At 36.4% G+C, this 18,211-nt stretch overlaps 1 protein-coding gene across 1 annotated transcript in view; it reads left to right on the forward strand.

Annotated features, from left to right (window-relative positions):
- Positions 1–15,292, forward strand: part of pik3cd (phosphatidylinositol-4,5-bisphosphate 3-kinase catalytic subunit delta) — a 25,239-nt gene extending 9,947 nt beyond the window's left edge. The window contains exons 9-23 of the mRNA XM_015378120.1: positions 4,915–5,037; positions 5,362–5,492; positions 5,671–5,721; positions 5,825–5,992; positions 6,928–7,049; positions 7,143–7,286; positions 7,384–7,483; positions 7,567–7,730; positions 8,079–8,188; positions 9,093–9,171; positions 9,262–9,429; positions 12,005–12,128; positions 12,508–12,653; positions 12,750–12,882; positions 13,204–15,292. Of these exons, the coding sequence (XP_015233606.1) occupies positions 4,915–5,037; positions 5,362–5,492; positions 5,671–5,721; positions 5,825–5,992; positions 6,928–7,049; positions 7,143–7,286; positions 7,384–7,483; positions 7,567–7,730; positions 8,079–8,188; positions 9,093–9,171; positions 9,262–9,429; positions 12,005–12,128; positions 12,508–12,653; positions 12,750–12,882; positions 13,204–13,341 (1,901 nt within the window). The 3' untranslated portion in view covers positions 13,342–15,292. The remainder of the gene's footprint in view (positions 1–4,914; positions 5,038–5,361; positions 5,493–5,670; positions 5,722–5,824; positions 5,993–6,927; positions 7,050–7,142; positions 7,287–7,383; positions 7,484–7,566; positions 7,731–8,078; positions 8,189–9,092; positions 9,172–9,261; positions 9,430–12,004; positions 12,129–12,507; positions 12,654–12,749; positions 12,883–13,203) is intronic.
- Positions 15,293–18,211: the final 2,919 nt, after the last annotated feature.

Genomic DNA, 18,211 nt, shown 5'->3' on the forward strand with positions numbered 1-18,211 from the left:
AACAAAAATGATTCTCAGCAGCTGCACCTCTTACAAAAAAAAAAAGTCCGAAACTGAAAAGTGCACAGAATTATTCAATCACATAGTGTTCAGAAAGTGCATTGTCCTCTATTCTGCACTTTAGATGAATGACTGCTTAGGTGCCACTGGTGGTGGCACTGTATTGATACTTTTTAAAACGAGTATTGTATTCGGATACAACATTTCAGTATCGATACTTTTTTGAGTATCGATACTTTTGACAACCCTATTGACAATAAACAATTTTGCATAGAATGTCACTTAGGAGTCTAAGATGAACAATTATCTTTTAAAAACATTCTCCCTCCTGAGCAGCACATCTCTGCAGCTCCTCCAGAGCTTCCAGGAGCCTCTCAATTTTCTTTGTAGAAATCTTGAAAAACATTTATCCTCTTTTATTTTACTTCCCAATTATTGATTGATTTGTATTGCGGTCTATCACATACAGTTTTTTTATTAACTACATTGAAGTTTGTGGTTGAAACAGGGAAAAATGCTTTAATGAATAAATGAATAAACTGGTAGATGTTAATTTGATTGAAAATTGCTTTCTACCTTGCAAGTATGGCTCACCACGTGCAGTACCAGTTAGCAACTTGAGGTGCAATGCCTTACCAAGGGGAACATGATGTCTGTGTGGGGGGAGGTTTGCATTTAACCTTTCAATTTCCAAACCACTATCCTAGAAAGTCTGATCTAGAAACAAAGTTCAATTCAATTTTAAATAATTTTTCAAGCCAGTTTAGAGCCAAAATGCTACACACAAAGAGACAAGACATTAAAAACTACAAATATTTGGAAAAAAAGGATACAAAGGTTAGAGCTGTTCATGCTTTTACCAAATATGGTCATACCAGTGAAGAACAGAGGATGATATTTAGTATCCAATGAGCTTGAACACCTATGATTAAAACTATTTTGGAAAATTAAAATTGTTTCTCAAAGATTTATTCAAATCAAAGTGAAAAAAAAGAAAAAAACATAATCGACAAAATATTCTGTATGAAATAATTTTCAAATTTATGATTGCAAAACAAATTTAAAGACTGGTAATTAAAGAAAAAATGTGATCTTTAAAATAACATAAAACATGATAACATAAAAGTAATTTTATGTAAAAATCTTAAAATAAAAGCAAACATTAAGGACATTTTTATCAGATTTAAAAAGGGTCATGATTCCCCTGTCTCTAAAAAACTCCAAGCATTTAGCATGAATAAGATATGACTCAGAAAATATCAAAGTGAAAACGTGGACTACTGTACTTAATACCTCCTCGCACAAACAGTACCACCATGAGGTGCTGGCTCTCTGTGTGTAGGATGGTGTCACTTTTGTGTGAGGACACACGGAGGTGTTTCATTGAAGAGGAGCACACTAACTGGAATTAAATCTCTGATAAAAAGGGATTCAAAATGTTGTTTTCAAATACTCAAGCCAAACGGACTACCTGCATGAAGACCTCTACCTTGACTCCACCTTCTTGTTATTTAGAAAAAGCACTTTCCCATCTTAATTTAGATATCTCAGAAAGTGAAAGGTGTTTTCCTCTGTCCATTTTTTTACAGTGATATTTTCTGCCCCCACCCTGTGAAACCAGCGTGAAAGATAAAGAAGTTTTTTTACGCCCACTCAGTGAACAAATTCCCCTTTTTTCTGCAGTTGTGGTCTGAACATATTTTGTTATGACATCGCTGCAGGAGCTGTGGGCAGAATGTTTGGGTGCACCTCCCTGAACAAGCTGCCCAGGTGTGGTTCCAGGCCATGGAGGCCACTTCCTCTTTCTGAGTTACTTCTCTCTTCTGATGTCCGGAAGAGAAGTCCTGCAGCCAGACAGCAGAGCGGCAGCCGGAAGCTGGGCTATTTTAGCTTGTTTGTTTGTGCCTCTGTTTTCGTCTGCCTGCATCTCGACTCAGATTTTTCATTTTTTTGGTTGCTTAGAAAATGATGAAATAAGAAAAGTTGTTATTCTGCTGCCTGCCAGGAACTTTATTTTTATGCAACACGACAGAAATATTAGCCAGAGTCTTTTTTTTTGTGTTTTTTTTTTTTTTTTTGGTGAGGAACATGTTAGTGAAGGAAACCTATTAATGGATCGACAAACTAAGAGAAATTATTTAGCCCCTGATGGATTTCTCCATTTGTCAGTTCATCTAAAAAAATTTATATCAACAGTTATGTGAACTTCTTAAACGGCCAGTGTTTACAATAGGATTAGATTATTTTTAAACTGTAAAAAAATGAACTATCTAAAGCAACTTCACTTCATGTGAAAACGTAATTTCCTCTTAAATCTGACAGCTGTCCTCGTCTTTAACATAAGTCTTTAGCATCACTATTGAAGAGTATGGTTTTATTTATTTTTTTATTCTGACACTTGTATCTGTCCTTGTTCTGCATATCAACCAGATTAGCTCTGATTTTGTTTAGGCCGGTCCCGGATCTTTTGTGATCTCCTGGATGAGACCTTCATGTTATTAGTAGGGCTTGGCAATTAATTGCATTTGCACTATAACCGCATTTTCACAAAACACAATTCTCAAATCGCAGAGGCACTGATTTTTAATCACAATATATTTATCATGAGAAAGACACAAAATTTCTCCCTGCAGCCCTTTAGATGGTGGCAAAATGCTTTAAGTTGGTTTGTCGGCAAATAGAAAAGTAGAGAAAATTGCAGCAAGCACGCAGATCCATGTATGCAAGTCGAAGTAAACACTTTTTCACTCGATGAGGCATCTACAAGCTTGGGGTTAGTGCAAAGAAAAATCGAAATAAAATTGCAATTTGGTTACAAATAATTGCATGCAATTATTGGAATTTCGATTTTTGGCAAATACGTTCAGCCCTAGTTACTAGGAGTAATTTTAGTCTGCCTGACAATGCTGGATATGCTTACTACAATTCCTTATTTCCTCAGTTTGTAAATGTAGTCTGTGGTTCTCTGGAATTTTAAACACATAGAAAAGACTGAGTGACCTTTTCCAGACTGATATTTATATCATTGACTCAATCAATCAAAATTTATTTAAGACACAAAAATGGTCCATAGTAAAATGAAAGAAAAGGAAACACATACAAATAAATAAAAGCCTCTAAAGGTCACAGAGCTTGATAATATACACTCAGTCATCAACAAATGGTGATGTCAGTGATTCCAAAATCTCAATGTAAATCTGAATGTCCTCAGTGCAGGTTTTACTACAATGGCAACTATGCCATTACATGACACAGAATATCTATACATATGAGGACCTGTGGGTCCACCAACACTTGCAAACAGGCGGCTACAGTAGCACTGCTCTATCTAGGTAGTTTTGTGCAGTAGCCTCATCACTGTAGGCTACATGAAGTTTGTGCATGCTGCCTCTTTTGTATTGTTGCCATAGATTTGTACATTGGAATACAGAAGACTTTAAAAGAAGGTACTTTATTGTGGGGGAACACATATAAAATTTTCTGACCAGCATGTTACTTTATTCATACATCATACAACACTGCCTGACAGATCATCATTTATGTGGCGTCCCAAAGACTTAACCTCATTACATATCTTTGGAACAGCACAATAGAAGAGGAATATAGGATTTATCTGATGTTTATTTTCCTTGCTTCTAACAACCATGATGTTGCTCTTCTTGGGATTATACACTATGTTAATGCTGGATTTGTTAATATAGATGTTAAAGAGGTAAACAAGGACTTTTATTCTCCTCTGTTTCTTTAAAAGGAAGGGGGTGCATTATGTGTTGGTTTTTATTTATTTGTTTTTTGTAATACTGACTCCTGTAATCAGAAATTTGTTAAATTTAATTGATTTCTTGGATTAATAAATCAGGCTGGAATTAAGCTCCAATAATGTTGTTCATTACAGTAAGATAACGATATAACAATGGGACCAATTAATGTTTAACATGGGGGGAGGTTGGTTTGGATAAGATGTTCCCACTGATGGACTGCGAAAACGATCTACAAATAAGGCAAGGCAAGGCAAGGCAGATTTATTTGTATAGCACATTTCAACAACAGGGCAATTCAAAGTGCTTTACATAAAATCAGTTAAAAGATAAATAAAACACAGAAGAAACAGTTCAAAATAAAAACAAAATAAAACACAAGAATAAAAATTACAGTGCAGTATAAGAGATTAAACAGTAAAGAAATGAACGTCATTTAGAGAAAGGCAACATCAAAAAGAAAGGTCTTCAGCATTGATTTAAAAGAACTGAGAGTAGCAGCGGGCCTGCATGTTTCTGGGAGTTTATTCCAGATGTGAGGACCATAGAAACTGAAAGCTGCTTCCCCCTGTTTAGTTCTGACCCTAGGAACAGAAAGTAAACCTGTCCCAGATGACCTTAGAGGTCTGGGGGGGGGTTATAGTGTACTAGCAGGTCAGAAATGTATTTTGGCCCTAAACAAATAAGTAAAACATGTCTTAAATTAAGTGTATTTACCATAATCTGAACAGGTAAAAAATATGATCTGCCAATGGAAGGAGTATTTTTACTCTTAAAATAAGCTAATTAGATCATACGCACTCAAAAAAAAGAGTATGCAATCGTTTTTTTTTTCTTTTTTCAGAAGTAAATTGTCTTGTTCCGTTGGCAAAGTGTGTCACTTACCTCCTCAATTCACAACAAAAAGCACTCCTTTTAAGATAAAGGTGACTTATTTAGATGTCAGTTTTGTTGCAGTGTACAATTATCTTTATGAAAAGGCTTCTGTGTTTAAGGTAACTTTGTTTGAGCTCAAAATTTAAGCAATAAAGCAAAAAATGAACAAATATGTAAAGAACAATTTTCCCTTAAAAGGTTTTATTCATTTGTAAAAAGAAAAAAAAAAAAACGATTTGAATACTGCTTTGTTTTTGCAGTTTGTTTTAACAGTGAAATCCAACCACCACTGCTGCTCTTTTCCAGGACTGTCCCATTGCCTGGGTGAACACCATGGTGTTTGACTACAAGGACCAGCTGAAGACCGGGGAGTTCCTCTTATCCATGTGGCCATCTGTACCAGGTACTTCCTGCCTAATCTTGCATTTCCGTCTCACTAAAAACGGCCTGACGTGTTCACAGCATCTTTTGCAAACACCTGGGTAAGAAATGATGCCATCAGAAATACCCAGCGTGGGGAGTAGTAGAAACTGAACCACACATATTGGTCCACACACCCTCTCTGGCTGGATGCAGCTGTTGATTGTTTGTCTCAGAAGCATGTTAGTAAAGTAAAGCTGTTTAATATGTATTCAACCCTTTTTATGTTAAAGCTAAAATAGAAAAATTGTAACGTCACCTCAATCAGAGCTCAGAAATATTTATTTTATATTTTCTTTCACCACAGATGACAAAAGTGACCTGTTGAACCCAATGGGAACAGTCGAGAAGAACCCCAATGTAGACAGCGCTGCTGGGCTCCTCATTCGCTTCCCAAACATCCGGCCTCACCCGCTCTATTACCCTCCACTTGACAAGGTATCTTATCCTTAATCTATATGTACAACCTTAACCTTTTCTAAATACATTTTCTCAGAATAAAATAATAAATAAAAAAATTATAATGGAAATGAAACTCTTGAAAATAAATATTTAAGTAAAAACGATACTCTTGTAAATAACTTGTTAAAATCTTTTTTTCCCTTACCTTTTTCAGATTATCAATCCAGAAAGGAACGGCGAAACAGTTTTCCCCCCTAAAGATGAGGTAAGATAATAAAATCAGAAAGCGTTTCTAAAACCTGAACACTGCGTTTCTTACTGAAGACTGATTTTCATGTTTTTTGTTGTTTTTTTTTGTCGTTTTTTAGTACTTAAGACTAAAAGAAATTATGGACAACAAAAATTACACTGAGTTTTTTGAGGATGAGAAAGAGCTCATGTGGAAGCTGCGTGCAGAGGTCCGTGACTATTTCCCCGAGTGCTTGTCCAAGCTGCTCCTCATCACGAAGTGGAACAAGCGTGAGGACGTAGTTCAGGTATGGAGATAATTAGCTGAGTTTTTGAATTGAGCTTTTTGGTCTTTCAGCTCATAGCTCACACATACTGCATTACTTGAAACGTCATGTTCCCCTCTCTTTCCCATTATGAGGATAAGCAGAAAAACACCTTTGGCAAATATTGTTTATTATGGCTTTTAGTTTCAAATCAACCAGAATATCTTGTTCTTTTATTTATTTTTTTGGCATCGAAGACTTCTAAGGAAAATGCCTTTCTTTAACACATATACCGGTATTTTTGTTTTGCTTTTAGATTTGTTATACATAAATGTAAGCTTTGCCATTTTCTTTTACGTTTATCATCTTAGATGTAATATTTAGGATTTTATAAAACAAGAGGTGAACGTTTTCCTATTTCTGAAGCAGACCTATATATATTTCTTGCACGTAGATCTAACTGAAAGCAAAATCCAACAATCAAGCAGCCAAATTTCTGAATGGGCCAATTTTAAGTTAATCGGTTGAACACTGAAAAATCAGACTTTTTTTTACTTATTAAATGAATCAAAATGACTAAATCCTGTGAATATTGCTCAATAAAACTTAAAACAGTTGTACATTTTCAGATAAGCTGTTTCTTAAAATCTATGAATTTATGAAGGGTCTGATCAAAATGAGCGACACATACGTAAATGCGGATGATCTTGGGTTTCCCATAAGAATCCAAAAATGCAGCATCTGTGAAGGAACCTGTGGTACATGTTACGTACTTGTCTTTCACTTCTAAAAAGGGGGAATCAGATCTCATAGAAAACCAGAAACTGGTATTTGCCCGGAATATACGGTTTGAAGTATTATTGAGATTCAAAAATCCAATTAGTAGCAGTTTATTAGTAAAGTCAGAGTAAGGATCAGAATGCCTATCCCGTGGTGGTCCTAATTGAAATTGAAAAGGTTCATTTTGTTTTTGTTAGATGGTGGGTTTACTGAAAAGCTGGCCTGAACTTCCTGCCATTCATGCCTTGGAGCTGTTGGACTACAGCTTTCCGGACCCAGCAGTACGGTCCTTCACCATCAGATGCCTCAAGAAGCTCAGGTACATAAAGAATTTGTCTTCCAAGGGGAAAGAAAGCCTTTAAATGCATATTTTTGCTGATCAGCACAAGTTAAATTCTCTTTCCTTCCACAGCGATGATGAGCTGTTACAGTATTTGATCCAGCTGGTCCAGGTGCTGAAATATGAGTCCTACCTGGACTGTGATCTCGCCACCTTCCTGCTGGAAAGGGCGCTGTCCAACAGGAGGATAGGACACTTTCTGTTTTGGCATCTTAAGTGAGAAACAATTTGAACTAATGACAGCATTTTAAAATCAACTTCATGTGCTCAACCTTTTTTTTTTTTCTTTCTGACATTTCTGGATTTGTTGTAGATCTGAGATCCATGTGGCATCGGTGAGTTTACGTTTTGGTCTGATTCTGGAAGCATACTGCAGGGGAAACATCCACCACATCAAGCTTTTATCCAAACAGGTAACAGCCTTGTTTATTATTTCCGTGTTTTGATTCTATAATAAATGTGTTTGCTGCTCTAAAGCTCAATTTGTTCCATACAGAACGAGGCTCTGGGTAAAATGAAGGCCCTGAGCGACATCGTCAAGACGGCCCAGAAAATGACCGTGGACGACTTGAAGCTGTGCATCAGACAGGAGTCATACATGGAGGCGCTGTCTGACCTGCTGTCGCCGCTCAACCCCAGCGTCATCCTGTTTGCGATCTGGTTAGCATTATACACAGAAACAGCAGATTTTGTCCAATGACAATATTTTTTTTGTCTCTCTTTTTATAAATGGAACAGAAACAAACCCAAAATGTAACATTAATACACATCAGGCAATGCTTTCCCTTTTGTTAACTCTTTCTAAAATCCTAAGATTTTTGTTTTTTTTATTCTTGATTTTATCATTTCTACAGCATTATTGTTATATTTGACTAGAAATATTAATTAGATATTGAAAGTAACAACTTTAACTTTAAAATTGAAACAAGAAAAAAGAATCTGAATTTTGCGTACCATGAGATCTCTTTAAACGGTGACATGTTTCATAATAGTTTAATTTTTTCACAGTGCTGATAAGTGTCGATTTATGGACTCGAAGATGAAGCCTCTCTGGCTGATGTACAAGAACCCTTTGGAACAAGCAGACATGGTGGGCATCATCTTCAAAAGTGGAGACGGTGAGAAACACAACAAACCAACATAAAAACCTCAAACCTTGTTGCAAAAGAACGAAAACTCATTTAGGTTAAGCAGAAGGTACTAATTAAAAGTCTGCTATATCATGTCCAACCTTTGAATATGTTTAGTTCTGAATTTGATGTCACAGTTTATAACCTGGAAAATAAAGCGATAAAAAAACTAATTGCATTACTTACATTAAACGTTTCTAAACTTTATAATGATACAACCAGAAGCGTTATGATCTTTTTATATTGACTTAATGTGGCAGACAGCAGTGCAGAATTGCAGACTGGAAGGAAAATGCTTGTTGTTTTTAAGAATTTTAACCCAAACAAATCTGAGCAGTGTGCTGTTCATTTGAGTTTAGATGCCCCATTATCATTGGTACCATTTAATGAAATCCAGTGCAAATGATGGCAAATGGAAGTCAATATAAAATCTAAAATAGGAGGGTTACGACTCCTCTGAAAATCAATCAAGATGTGTTTGCCCACCTTTAAAATCACATGCTGGTAAATGGGAAGAATCATCTGAAAAGCAAGTCAAGAGGCCCAGGGTAACCCAGGAGGAGCTGCAGATAGGAGAACCTGTCAAAACAAATATTTTAAATTTTGTACAAAATAAAGACAAACCCAAAATAATCTGTGGGAGCTGAATATAGATGCAGAATTAACAGTTCTATCCATACAGAGATTACAATAGGCTGCCTATTCTAATGATTCCTATTCTAATGGTCATCAACTTTGTCCCTTTCTTTTCACAGTTATGTCCTACTTTGTGTTGGTTAGGCTTCCAGTTTGAATATGGCTAAAATGTGTAGCATTCTTATGGTGCCAACACCTTTTCCCTGTTAGTTTTAGAATAAGGTTTATTTTTCCCGCTTTTATTTTATTTTACTAGATCTGCGGCAGGACATGTTAACCCTGCAGATGATCCGACTCATGGAGAATCTCTGGAAGAAAGAGAATCTGGATCTCAGGTGGGATCAAATTATCTTGTTGTTTTTGATTATTTCAAAACAAAAAAAAGGCTTTAACAAAATCCCACTGACTGAAACATGGACTTTCAGGATGATCCCGTACAGCTGCCTGTCCACCGGAAACAAAACGGGACTCATCGAGATAGTGAAGAACTCCGACACGATTGCCAACATCCAGAGGAACAGCAGCAACAGCGCGGCCACTGCTGCCTTTAACAAGGATGCCTTGCTGAATTGGCTGAAATCCAAGAACCCAGGGTGAGTCGTTTCAACTTTAACCCAAAAACAACGATCTAAATACTATTTCTAAACTAAGCAGAAACAGTATTATTCCATCTGGAAGTCATAATTTCCATTTATTCCAAACATTTCTCAGTTGGTGCCTTTCGTTTGCCCTGAAGGATTAATTGAAGTGTCTCAGAAACCCCTCAGGATCAGTTGGTTTGCTTTATTTTAACTATGCTAATTTTTTACCAAAAAGTGGCCCCAGTTCAACAAAAGGACGTCCCAAGTGTTCCCAGGAGAACCCCGTCATTTATTTCACATGTTGAAAATCTGAAAAAAGCTCATGCCATCTTTTTCATCAGCTGTAGCGTGTTCACTACAACTTAAAGAGGCAGGCGCAGTATTATCCTTTTTGGATGTCTTCATCATTTAAAACTAGACGAGTGATTAAAAATGTAAATGTTTTCAAAAAACATTTTTAAAAAAATTAATTTCAGCACAAAAAAACACTAATATGATTTACTGTGAGCTGGTTTACAGCTGACTGAAATTTGCTACAAATGTCCTCCTCATAAAATATGTTTGACGCTTGCCTTGTTATAATTAATGTGTTGATCTAATATTAACATCAATCAGACCAAATCTTGTGCACTTTTATTTTTCTCATGATGAATTTGTGTTTTAATTACCTTTATTTGCTGCAGCACTGGAACATTACAGCATCTCAAATATAAGAAGAAATAAATGCATCAAACTAAAATACTAAATAAAAAAAAATAAATACATAAAAATCCTCAAAGAAATAAAAAATCAAATAATCAGATCTTTAAGAGTTCAAGCATAGAAACCAACATGTGTTGCTACATCAGAGAGTTTCCTTGTTACACACAGCGGAAAATGAATATGTACATTTTTAGCCGTAATTGGATTATTTTTTACTCTGATTACTGACAATATGAAACAGCTGCTCTGAATTTTAATGCCTTCTCTTTCTGAAAATTGCCCCGAAAGTCTGGTTTCTCCTCATTGAATCTGTGTGGGGCGAAAAGGAACATCGGATTCAGATTCAGTGGGTTCTTGGTAGGGATAAAAAAAAGAGAACCAATTTAAGCAGATTTACACACACACACACACAGATATATATATATATATATATATATAAATAACTCTGCCTCACCCTCTGCTGGCGGTCTCCCCTTTTTTTTCCTCCAAGCTCAGGTCCTCTACCAGAGGCCTGGGAGCTTGAGTTGAAGTTTGGGGGTCAGTGCCCCGTGTGCCCCAATGACCACAGGTACCACATGCACGTGGGCGCCATTTTGAGTCGTTGCAATGAAATTTCAGCAAAATGGACTAGCCTGCCGCATCATTTTTTCACTTCAATTTTTGGGGTGTCTTTGAATTGTGCCCTCTGTAGGTTGATCATTTTCATTTCCATCAAATGATGTGGCATCCTTATGTTCCTAACACATCACTCAGTCCATATCAGTATAAATAAACACCATGATTTTTTTAGCTTCAGCACACACAGGTCCCAGTTAATGGCCATTTACATTTTGGGGGGAAAATGTCAGGTTAGCCAAAACAAAAGTTCATATGTATAACTATTAATTGATTTTTCCTAATTTTGTTTTTTTAAATCTTTATTGAAATGATACATTGAACCAATAGCTGGAACCAGAGCTGATCTAGGTGTCTATAGAAAGACTCTGGAACGTGAAGAGTGTCTTGTTTTGATCAGTATGATTGTTTCATTATAGCAACACAGTAACAAAGAATGCTGGCCATCAATTTGCTTGTCTAACACACCCCCACACCCCCACCCCCTCCTTCCTCCAAACAGTTCTTGGGCTAACCAAAGCAGACAAAGTTCTCATAGCTGCTCTGTCAGGAAATCTTTCAGTTCTTATAACCCGTAGTGAGGTATCCATCTTTGCTTGTACTTCCCAGTTTCAATTCTGCTTTCTGGCTCTCAACGCCAATTAATGAAATATCTTTGCCTGACTAAAATATTCAATTCATGTCATTGACCTCTGAGTAGCTGCTGCGGTTGGGCTGGGGGATGCAGTGTGTGGATTTGTGCTGATCCTGTGTGGTCTGTGCTGCTGATTTCCTGAGCTGGACTTTTAGTACTGCAGCAGGATGGGACAAAGTGTGCAGGCAACTCCTGGAACAATAAACTAGAGTAGATTTTTATTTGGTGCCAGACCGTCTGAAGGTCTCATATTCTCTAAAAGCTCCTTGAGGAAAGAGGACTGTTGCACGAAATGAAAAAAGGCTTTGTACGTCACTTGGCAGCACAGGCCAAGCTGACAAAACAGAAAGGTAATATTTTTGAAATGCTGCAGAGCCTAAAGCAGTGCAGGGAAAATTAGTAAAAGCTTAACACAGTGGACCCCATGCATGTCTAGACTGAAAGGATGTGACGGTCAATCATTAATCTGCCATAGGATCTCCTCTGTGAATATTTCCTGCAATATGCAACAGCAGGAAAAAATTGGCAGCCTCAGGGCTGTCTGTGTGTTTATAAATGATGATAAGGAAATGTGCTGTAAGAATGAAAAATGCTAAAGCTATGCTTCCTTGTTTTTCTTACTTTATGTTCCATCAGGGACAAACTTGATCAGGCAATAGAGGAATTCACGCTCTCCTGTGCTGGCTACTGTGTAGCTACTTACGTGCTGGGGATCGGTGACCGCCACAACGACAACATCATGATCCGGGAAACTGGACAGGTTCGGTTCAAAATATTCACATTCGATAATAGGATTTTTCTTTTTTTCTGTGCATATTCTACAAGTACAGAGACAGTTGTTATTTTACTGAAGGTGGAAAAAAAATTGACTTTCCAAGTGTGAAATATTGCAGAGTAGTAGCCACACCCGCTTCAATTTCCCTACAGCTACACAAAACTTATGAGAAAAAAGTTCTGCTCCATGATGAGTCAAACCAGGGCTGCAGAAACAGAATGACTGATTTTTTCTGTCACTTAATCCTAATAAGCACAATGAAAAGCCTAGCTACCTACAGTAGGTGGGACTTCAAAGTAAGATGTTCATTTGGTTCTTTGCATCATATATTTTTCTAACAAACGCACTTATCTTTGATGTTTAGCTGTTTCACATTGATTTCGGACACTTCCTGGGAAACTTCAAGAGGAAACTTGGGATCAACAGGGAGCGTGTGCCTTTTATCCTGACTTACGACTTTGTCCATGTGATCCAGCAAGGAAAGACGAACAACAGTGAGAAGTTTGAAAGGTATAACGATGTATGATACATTGGTATTGGGTGTTTGGGTGGAATGGGTTGGATGCTTAAAGCTGATGCCTACTGTCATATCTTTTTTTTGGTCAGGTTTAGGGAATACTGTGAGCAGGCCTACAAGATCCTGTGTCGAAATGGGACGCTGTTTGTCAACTTATTTGCAATGATGAAGGCAGCGGGGCTTCCTGAGCTCACCTCCTCCAAAGATATCCAGTATTTAAAGGTACTAAACGTCAATCATTTGGCAAGAGACAGTGTTAGATTCAGAGTGATATCCTTCACCAAAAATACCAAAGTTTTTCCCATGTGTCAGATATATGCAACTCCTGCTGTTTGAAACCCTTCCAGCAGGTCTTCCCTTCTATCTGGTCTCATCACTGTAATTTCAGGCCACTGGTTCCACAAAGTCTTTGAACCTGGCTTTTAATGACAGACGAAGCAGATATATTTCTTTGTGTTTTATTCACCGTAATGTTGCTGCTTACATTAATGATGAAAATCTTGTTAATGTTGTTTTTTTTCTTTTGGTTCTTGCTTTCAACAGGATTCCTTGGCTCTGGGTAAATCCGAGGACGAAGCGCTGAAGAGTTTCAAGGTGAAGTTCAACGAAGCTTTGCGTGAGAGCTGGAAGACGAAAGTCAACTGGATGATGCACTCATTGGCCAAAGATAACAGACCATAAAGAGCACTGCAGTGGTGAAAAAAATGCCAAGAATAATGACTTTTAACTTATAGACTGAAGAAAATAGGAAATATCTTTATCTATATGACATGGCATTTAAACACAGCTGTCAGCAAATGTTTACAGGCCAGTGGCTATGAAACAACTAAACAGAGGCATCCAAAGACACTGAGTCATTACAACACAGGCATTTTCGAAGCAAAGGACATTCATTCCTTTTAACTTTATTTTCATCTGCAAAGGAACTGTCTTTGCCAACCCAGACCATAAATATAACCTGGATACAGTGGAGGTTGCTACTTGAAAACCATCAGTTCTTGCAAAGTGCAGTGGAAACAGAAAGTTCATGTCCTGATTGCATTACTCAGCAGAGAGCGAGCTGCAGGCAGCCTGCGCCGTGACTTTAGATATCGCTCAGTCACCTTCAAGCAACTCATGGCGATGACTCTGCCACTTATTTGAACTGCCTTTCTCCAACAGTGCTGTGTATTTTTATATTGTGCTATATTTAATTTTATTGCTGTAGAGAACTTGTAAATTCATAATGTGTATTTTAAATTAATATTCCGTCAGCGTGTCATTTGGCCATGAAGCTTATGGAGTGCCAGTACACATGAAGCATTGTTCAGAAACTTGAGATTTTGGTTTTAATGAACACGCCAGAACATTTGTTGCCTTGAAGAACTTTGCTATAGAGCAATTTTGCATTAAAGCTTTTAATGCTATTGTTAATCTGTTTTTTTTTTCTGAAAAGAAAGGATCAGTTTATGTGTGAGTATGATGCAGGAGGCGGTAACGTGTTGCTTTGCACAAATACAGGAAACGGCATTGCATCTACCTACGTACAACTCTAAATTTACCCATCTGATTGGTGTAAAGCGTAAGAGTTGCTTGTGGAAAGAAACACAGACTCATTGTTTACCTCATTTTTCTTCCTGCAAAACTAAGCAACTAATGTCCTTACTCATGTGTTTTAATGAACCGTCCTAAAAAGGTTGTTTCTTGTGAAACTTGGATGGATTCAGTTTTAAATGCCTGAACTCAGCTCTTAAGGACACATATCACGGCAGCTGGAGAAAGGAAACTTGAGATGCTGTAAAGCAGTGATATTCTGTGATATTCTATGAAGAAAGTAAAAGCTGAAAGCTTGGTACTTGAGGCAATCGGTGGATACAGAAAAGCCATTCACTCGTGGATGTACTACCCGTACTGTGATGTTGGTCACACTGTTAATATCAGAGGTCAGTGCAGATGATGTGCACTCTCCTATAGTGTAGACTGGTTTTATATGGATGTGTGTGTGTTTATTTTAATGTTTCGGTTTTGCACTTCCACTGCAGTCCTAGCCAAATGTGCTAGGTAACATGGACATAGATTCATGTTTTTAGGGTCAATCCATGTCATAACAAAATCATTGCAGCACAAAATGTTGTTTTATTCATTTTAAGTGAGACTGTGTACTGTTTGCCTTTATCTCTAGGTGTTTTTTTAAATATTATTACTTTACACCCTGGTTCCCCACTGTATGTCCTGAAAGGACTGCGGCCTTTTTTTTGTAAAGAGTTCTTGTTAAATAGCCACTTCATATTATCAGTCTCTGTGCAATGATGACAGTAAGAGGTACAATTGTATTTTGGAGATTTTACGGCACTGAGGCGACATTACTCCTTATTCTTGTCCTTTAAAATGGGCTTCACTAACTACTGTTTATTTTTAAGCAATACAAGTGGAAATTGGTTACAGTGTCTCTAAATGTTTGGTATTATGCTGTTGCTTTTAAGCTTGATTGTAATTATTTTAAATGTTGGGATATGGTACAACTCCTTTAAAGTCCAGGCCAGATCTTCAGTTTGCAGCTAAAGCGAATAAATTATCCTCTGAAAATAAATTTGCATCTTGTTTTTACTTTTGCCACAGTCGCTTTTGGGATCGACTTAATTCTGAATTAAAAGCCTGCAACTACAAAGCCTGTTAGGGCTCGATGTTCACACTGCAGGCATTAATTGCTGATTTTACTTTTTTCTTTTTCCTTTTTGTGAAATCTGATTCTGATTTGCATGATTGTTCACATTTCCAAATATATGTGACTTTTAAATGATCTGTGTGAACTGCATTCATACAACTTAAGCGTCCCACATCCTCTGCAAAGACGCAATGATGTCACAAGCAGCGAGCTTGCTCTGCGTTTATGGAAGTAAACATGGATGGTAGTATTGGACCACATCGAGTCATCTTTCATCTCTTTTCCTATGGAGCCAGTGCATTAACAAAGCAATCAATGACCACACAAAACAATCAGAATCAAACATTAATGCCTGCAGTGTGAACGTAGTCTGCCTGACCTTGGTGTTCTTTGCTCAATACCTTTGTCAGTATTTCTCACAGGCTTTTTGATTTTTTTTAAAAATACCATGTTTTGTAAAGCTGTGTTATTTCTGTTTCAGATCATTTAAGTAAACATTTCCCAGAGATGCACTTGAACTTGTAATGACATCTAAAAGAATCCACCTTTCAAGAAATTAAAACATCGATTCTGTGAATCTGATATATCTGTCTTGCGTTATTTAGGTTGTAAAAATGAAAGGAATTGCTTTAAAAAGGAAGAAATTGCTATTTCTTTACAGAAAATTAAATGATTAAAGGAAATTACGAATTGTAATAATCTTCCCAATATTTGGGTTTTCATTTATTATTCAAGTGCCTAAATATGGTATCTTTAAATGTGGATATGACCCTAATAAAGGATCCACTTATTGAGATTTTAAAAGTTAAGACAAAATATTAATATTTGAAATCTTTCAAGCTTTAATGTTGTAGAAGTTTTTCACATACCTTTTTTTTATCCGGAAAAATCTGTTAGGGAAAAACTGTTATTTTTCAAAGTTTAAATATCTACCTTTATATATATGCATGCCCAATAAAACATACTTTGTTCAAACTTAACCTTTATTCACTTTGAATAAAAGGAAAGGATTCGTTTGTGGAAATTGTGTTTTTCTAGGGAATGTATTTTAAAAAAACTGCATAAAAAAAAAAATTGTAATCACTGAGAAACGTTTAGATCTCATTTTGATGAGTAAAAGGTCAACCAGAGCCACATATATTTGATTAAACCACGGCAGAGCTAGATGGGGGGCCAGGGGTGGTCATGGCCCCCCTTAGCCAATCATTGGCCACCCTTGAGGCCACCCCTACCATTTTTTCCCTTCTAATACAGATGTTGGCAGCAGTAACACTCTCAAGCAGAATATTCAAAACATTTAAATTTTTCATCCATTAACAATAACTTGACAACAAAAACTCTGTTGTTAATTATGCACATCAATGTACTCATGTTAAAGACGATAAGTACAGAATTCATGCTCTTTTCAGAACTAGATTTTGTGTTATATGGGGTAAAGAGAAAATTATGTGTCTCTGCAAATCATCTAGGAGTCTTCAGTGAAATCATAGATAAATAACTATTTTACTAAAAACATATTAAATAATCAATTTATGTAGATATTAGTGCTTGTAAATGTAAATTTTATGCATAATGAATATTGATTTAAGTAGGTAAGTAATGACAATGGAAAAGATTTCACCACAGAACTCTAACCTGAAAGAATTGTTTCCACTATACCTTTAATCTAGAAAGCAAGGATGTTGAAATATATGCGTCTATTTGTTAGGAGAGGGTGTGGGGATGTATAGTCAGTCTTTATTTAGCGAATATGGATGTTGTGCTCGTTAAATTTCCTGTTGGAACAGTGTAGATTGACCCTGAGGTTCTGGCACCTATCCACTTTCGGCCACCCCTCAGCGTACATTGGTTAATGCCTGGCCACCCCTATAAAATTTTTCTAGCAATGCTTCTGTGATTAAATTCTAATGAAACACAGCTTATATATATATATTTTTTTTTAATAAATATCTGAACTAGGAAATCAATTGTCATTTAAAACAGCTGATAGTTTATCAGTATATTTAGCTTTAAAAATGTGGAAGAACACGAAATGTTCTGTAAAGATAAACAATGGATATTATTTGATAAAAAAGGAACGTCATTTGTAAACTAGTAACAAGAAAAGTAGATCTTTCTGATTTTTTTTTATGATTTTCCGAAAATTCAGATATTCTTTAAAAACTCAAACTTGTATTTTAAAACATTTGTTGCTTCCTTATACAATTTTAGACCGCTATTAGGAGCCATTAGAGAGGTTGCAAAGGACCGCTTCAGGCTCCAGAGTAAGGAAGGAAATCGTTAACATATTTCAAATGAAAAAGCATTTTCAGAAATGCCTTTTCATTTCAAGAATGTGGCTGCATTGTTTGACTCATAAATTAAATTAGTAAACAATAATCCTGTTTGCATTTTCATTTTCTTATTTAACAATGTTCATCCTTTTACTTAATTAAAATGAAAAAGAAAAAGACATTTGAGATTTATTTTTCAAAATACATACCAAAACCATACCAGCAAATACATACCAAAATTCAATTTCAAATGTAAAATTTGAAAATGAAAAAGCCTTTCCAGAAAAGCTATTTCATTTTAAGAATGTGGCTGCATTACTTGACTCATAAATATGATTAGTAATCAATCATCCTATTTGCATTTTAATTTTCTTCTTCAAGACTGCTCATCCTTTTACTTAATTAAAATGAAAAAGAATAAGACATTTGAGATTTATTTTTCAAAATGTACCGCAGCAAATATATACCAAAATTTAATTTGAAATGTAAAATTTGGAAATTTGGAATTTCCAGAAATATGGTAACGATTTGCTTCCATACCAGAGCGGTAGGTTCTGACGTGTGGTTGGTAGCGCCCCAAGCGGAATCCAGCGTTAGCGCAGGTCCAATTGCTGGTTGATTCAGTCCTCCGTAG

The sequence above is a fragment of the Cyprinodon variegatus genome, unplaced genomic scaffold (genome assembly GCF_000732505.1).
Source record: "Cyprinodon variegatus isolate N-32 unplaced genomic scaffold, C_variegatus-1.0 Scaffold165, whole genome shotgun sequence".
In the NCBI taxonomy this organism is placed as follows: Eukaryota; Metazoa; Chordata; class Actinopteri; order Cyprinodontiformes; family Cyprinodontidae; genus Cyprinodon; species Cyprinodon variegatus.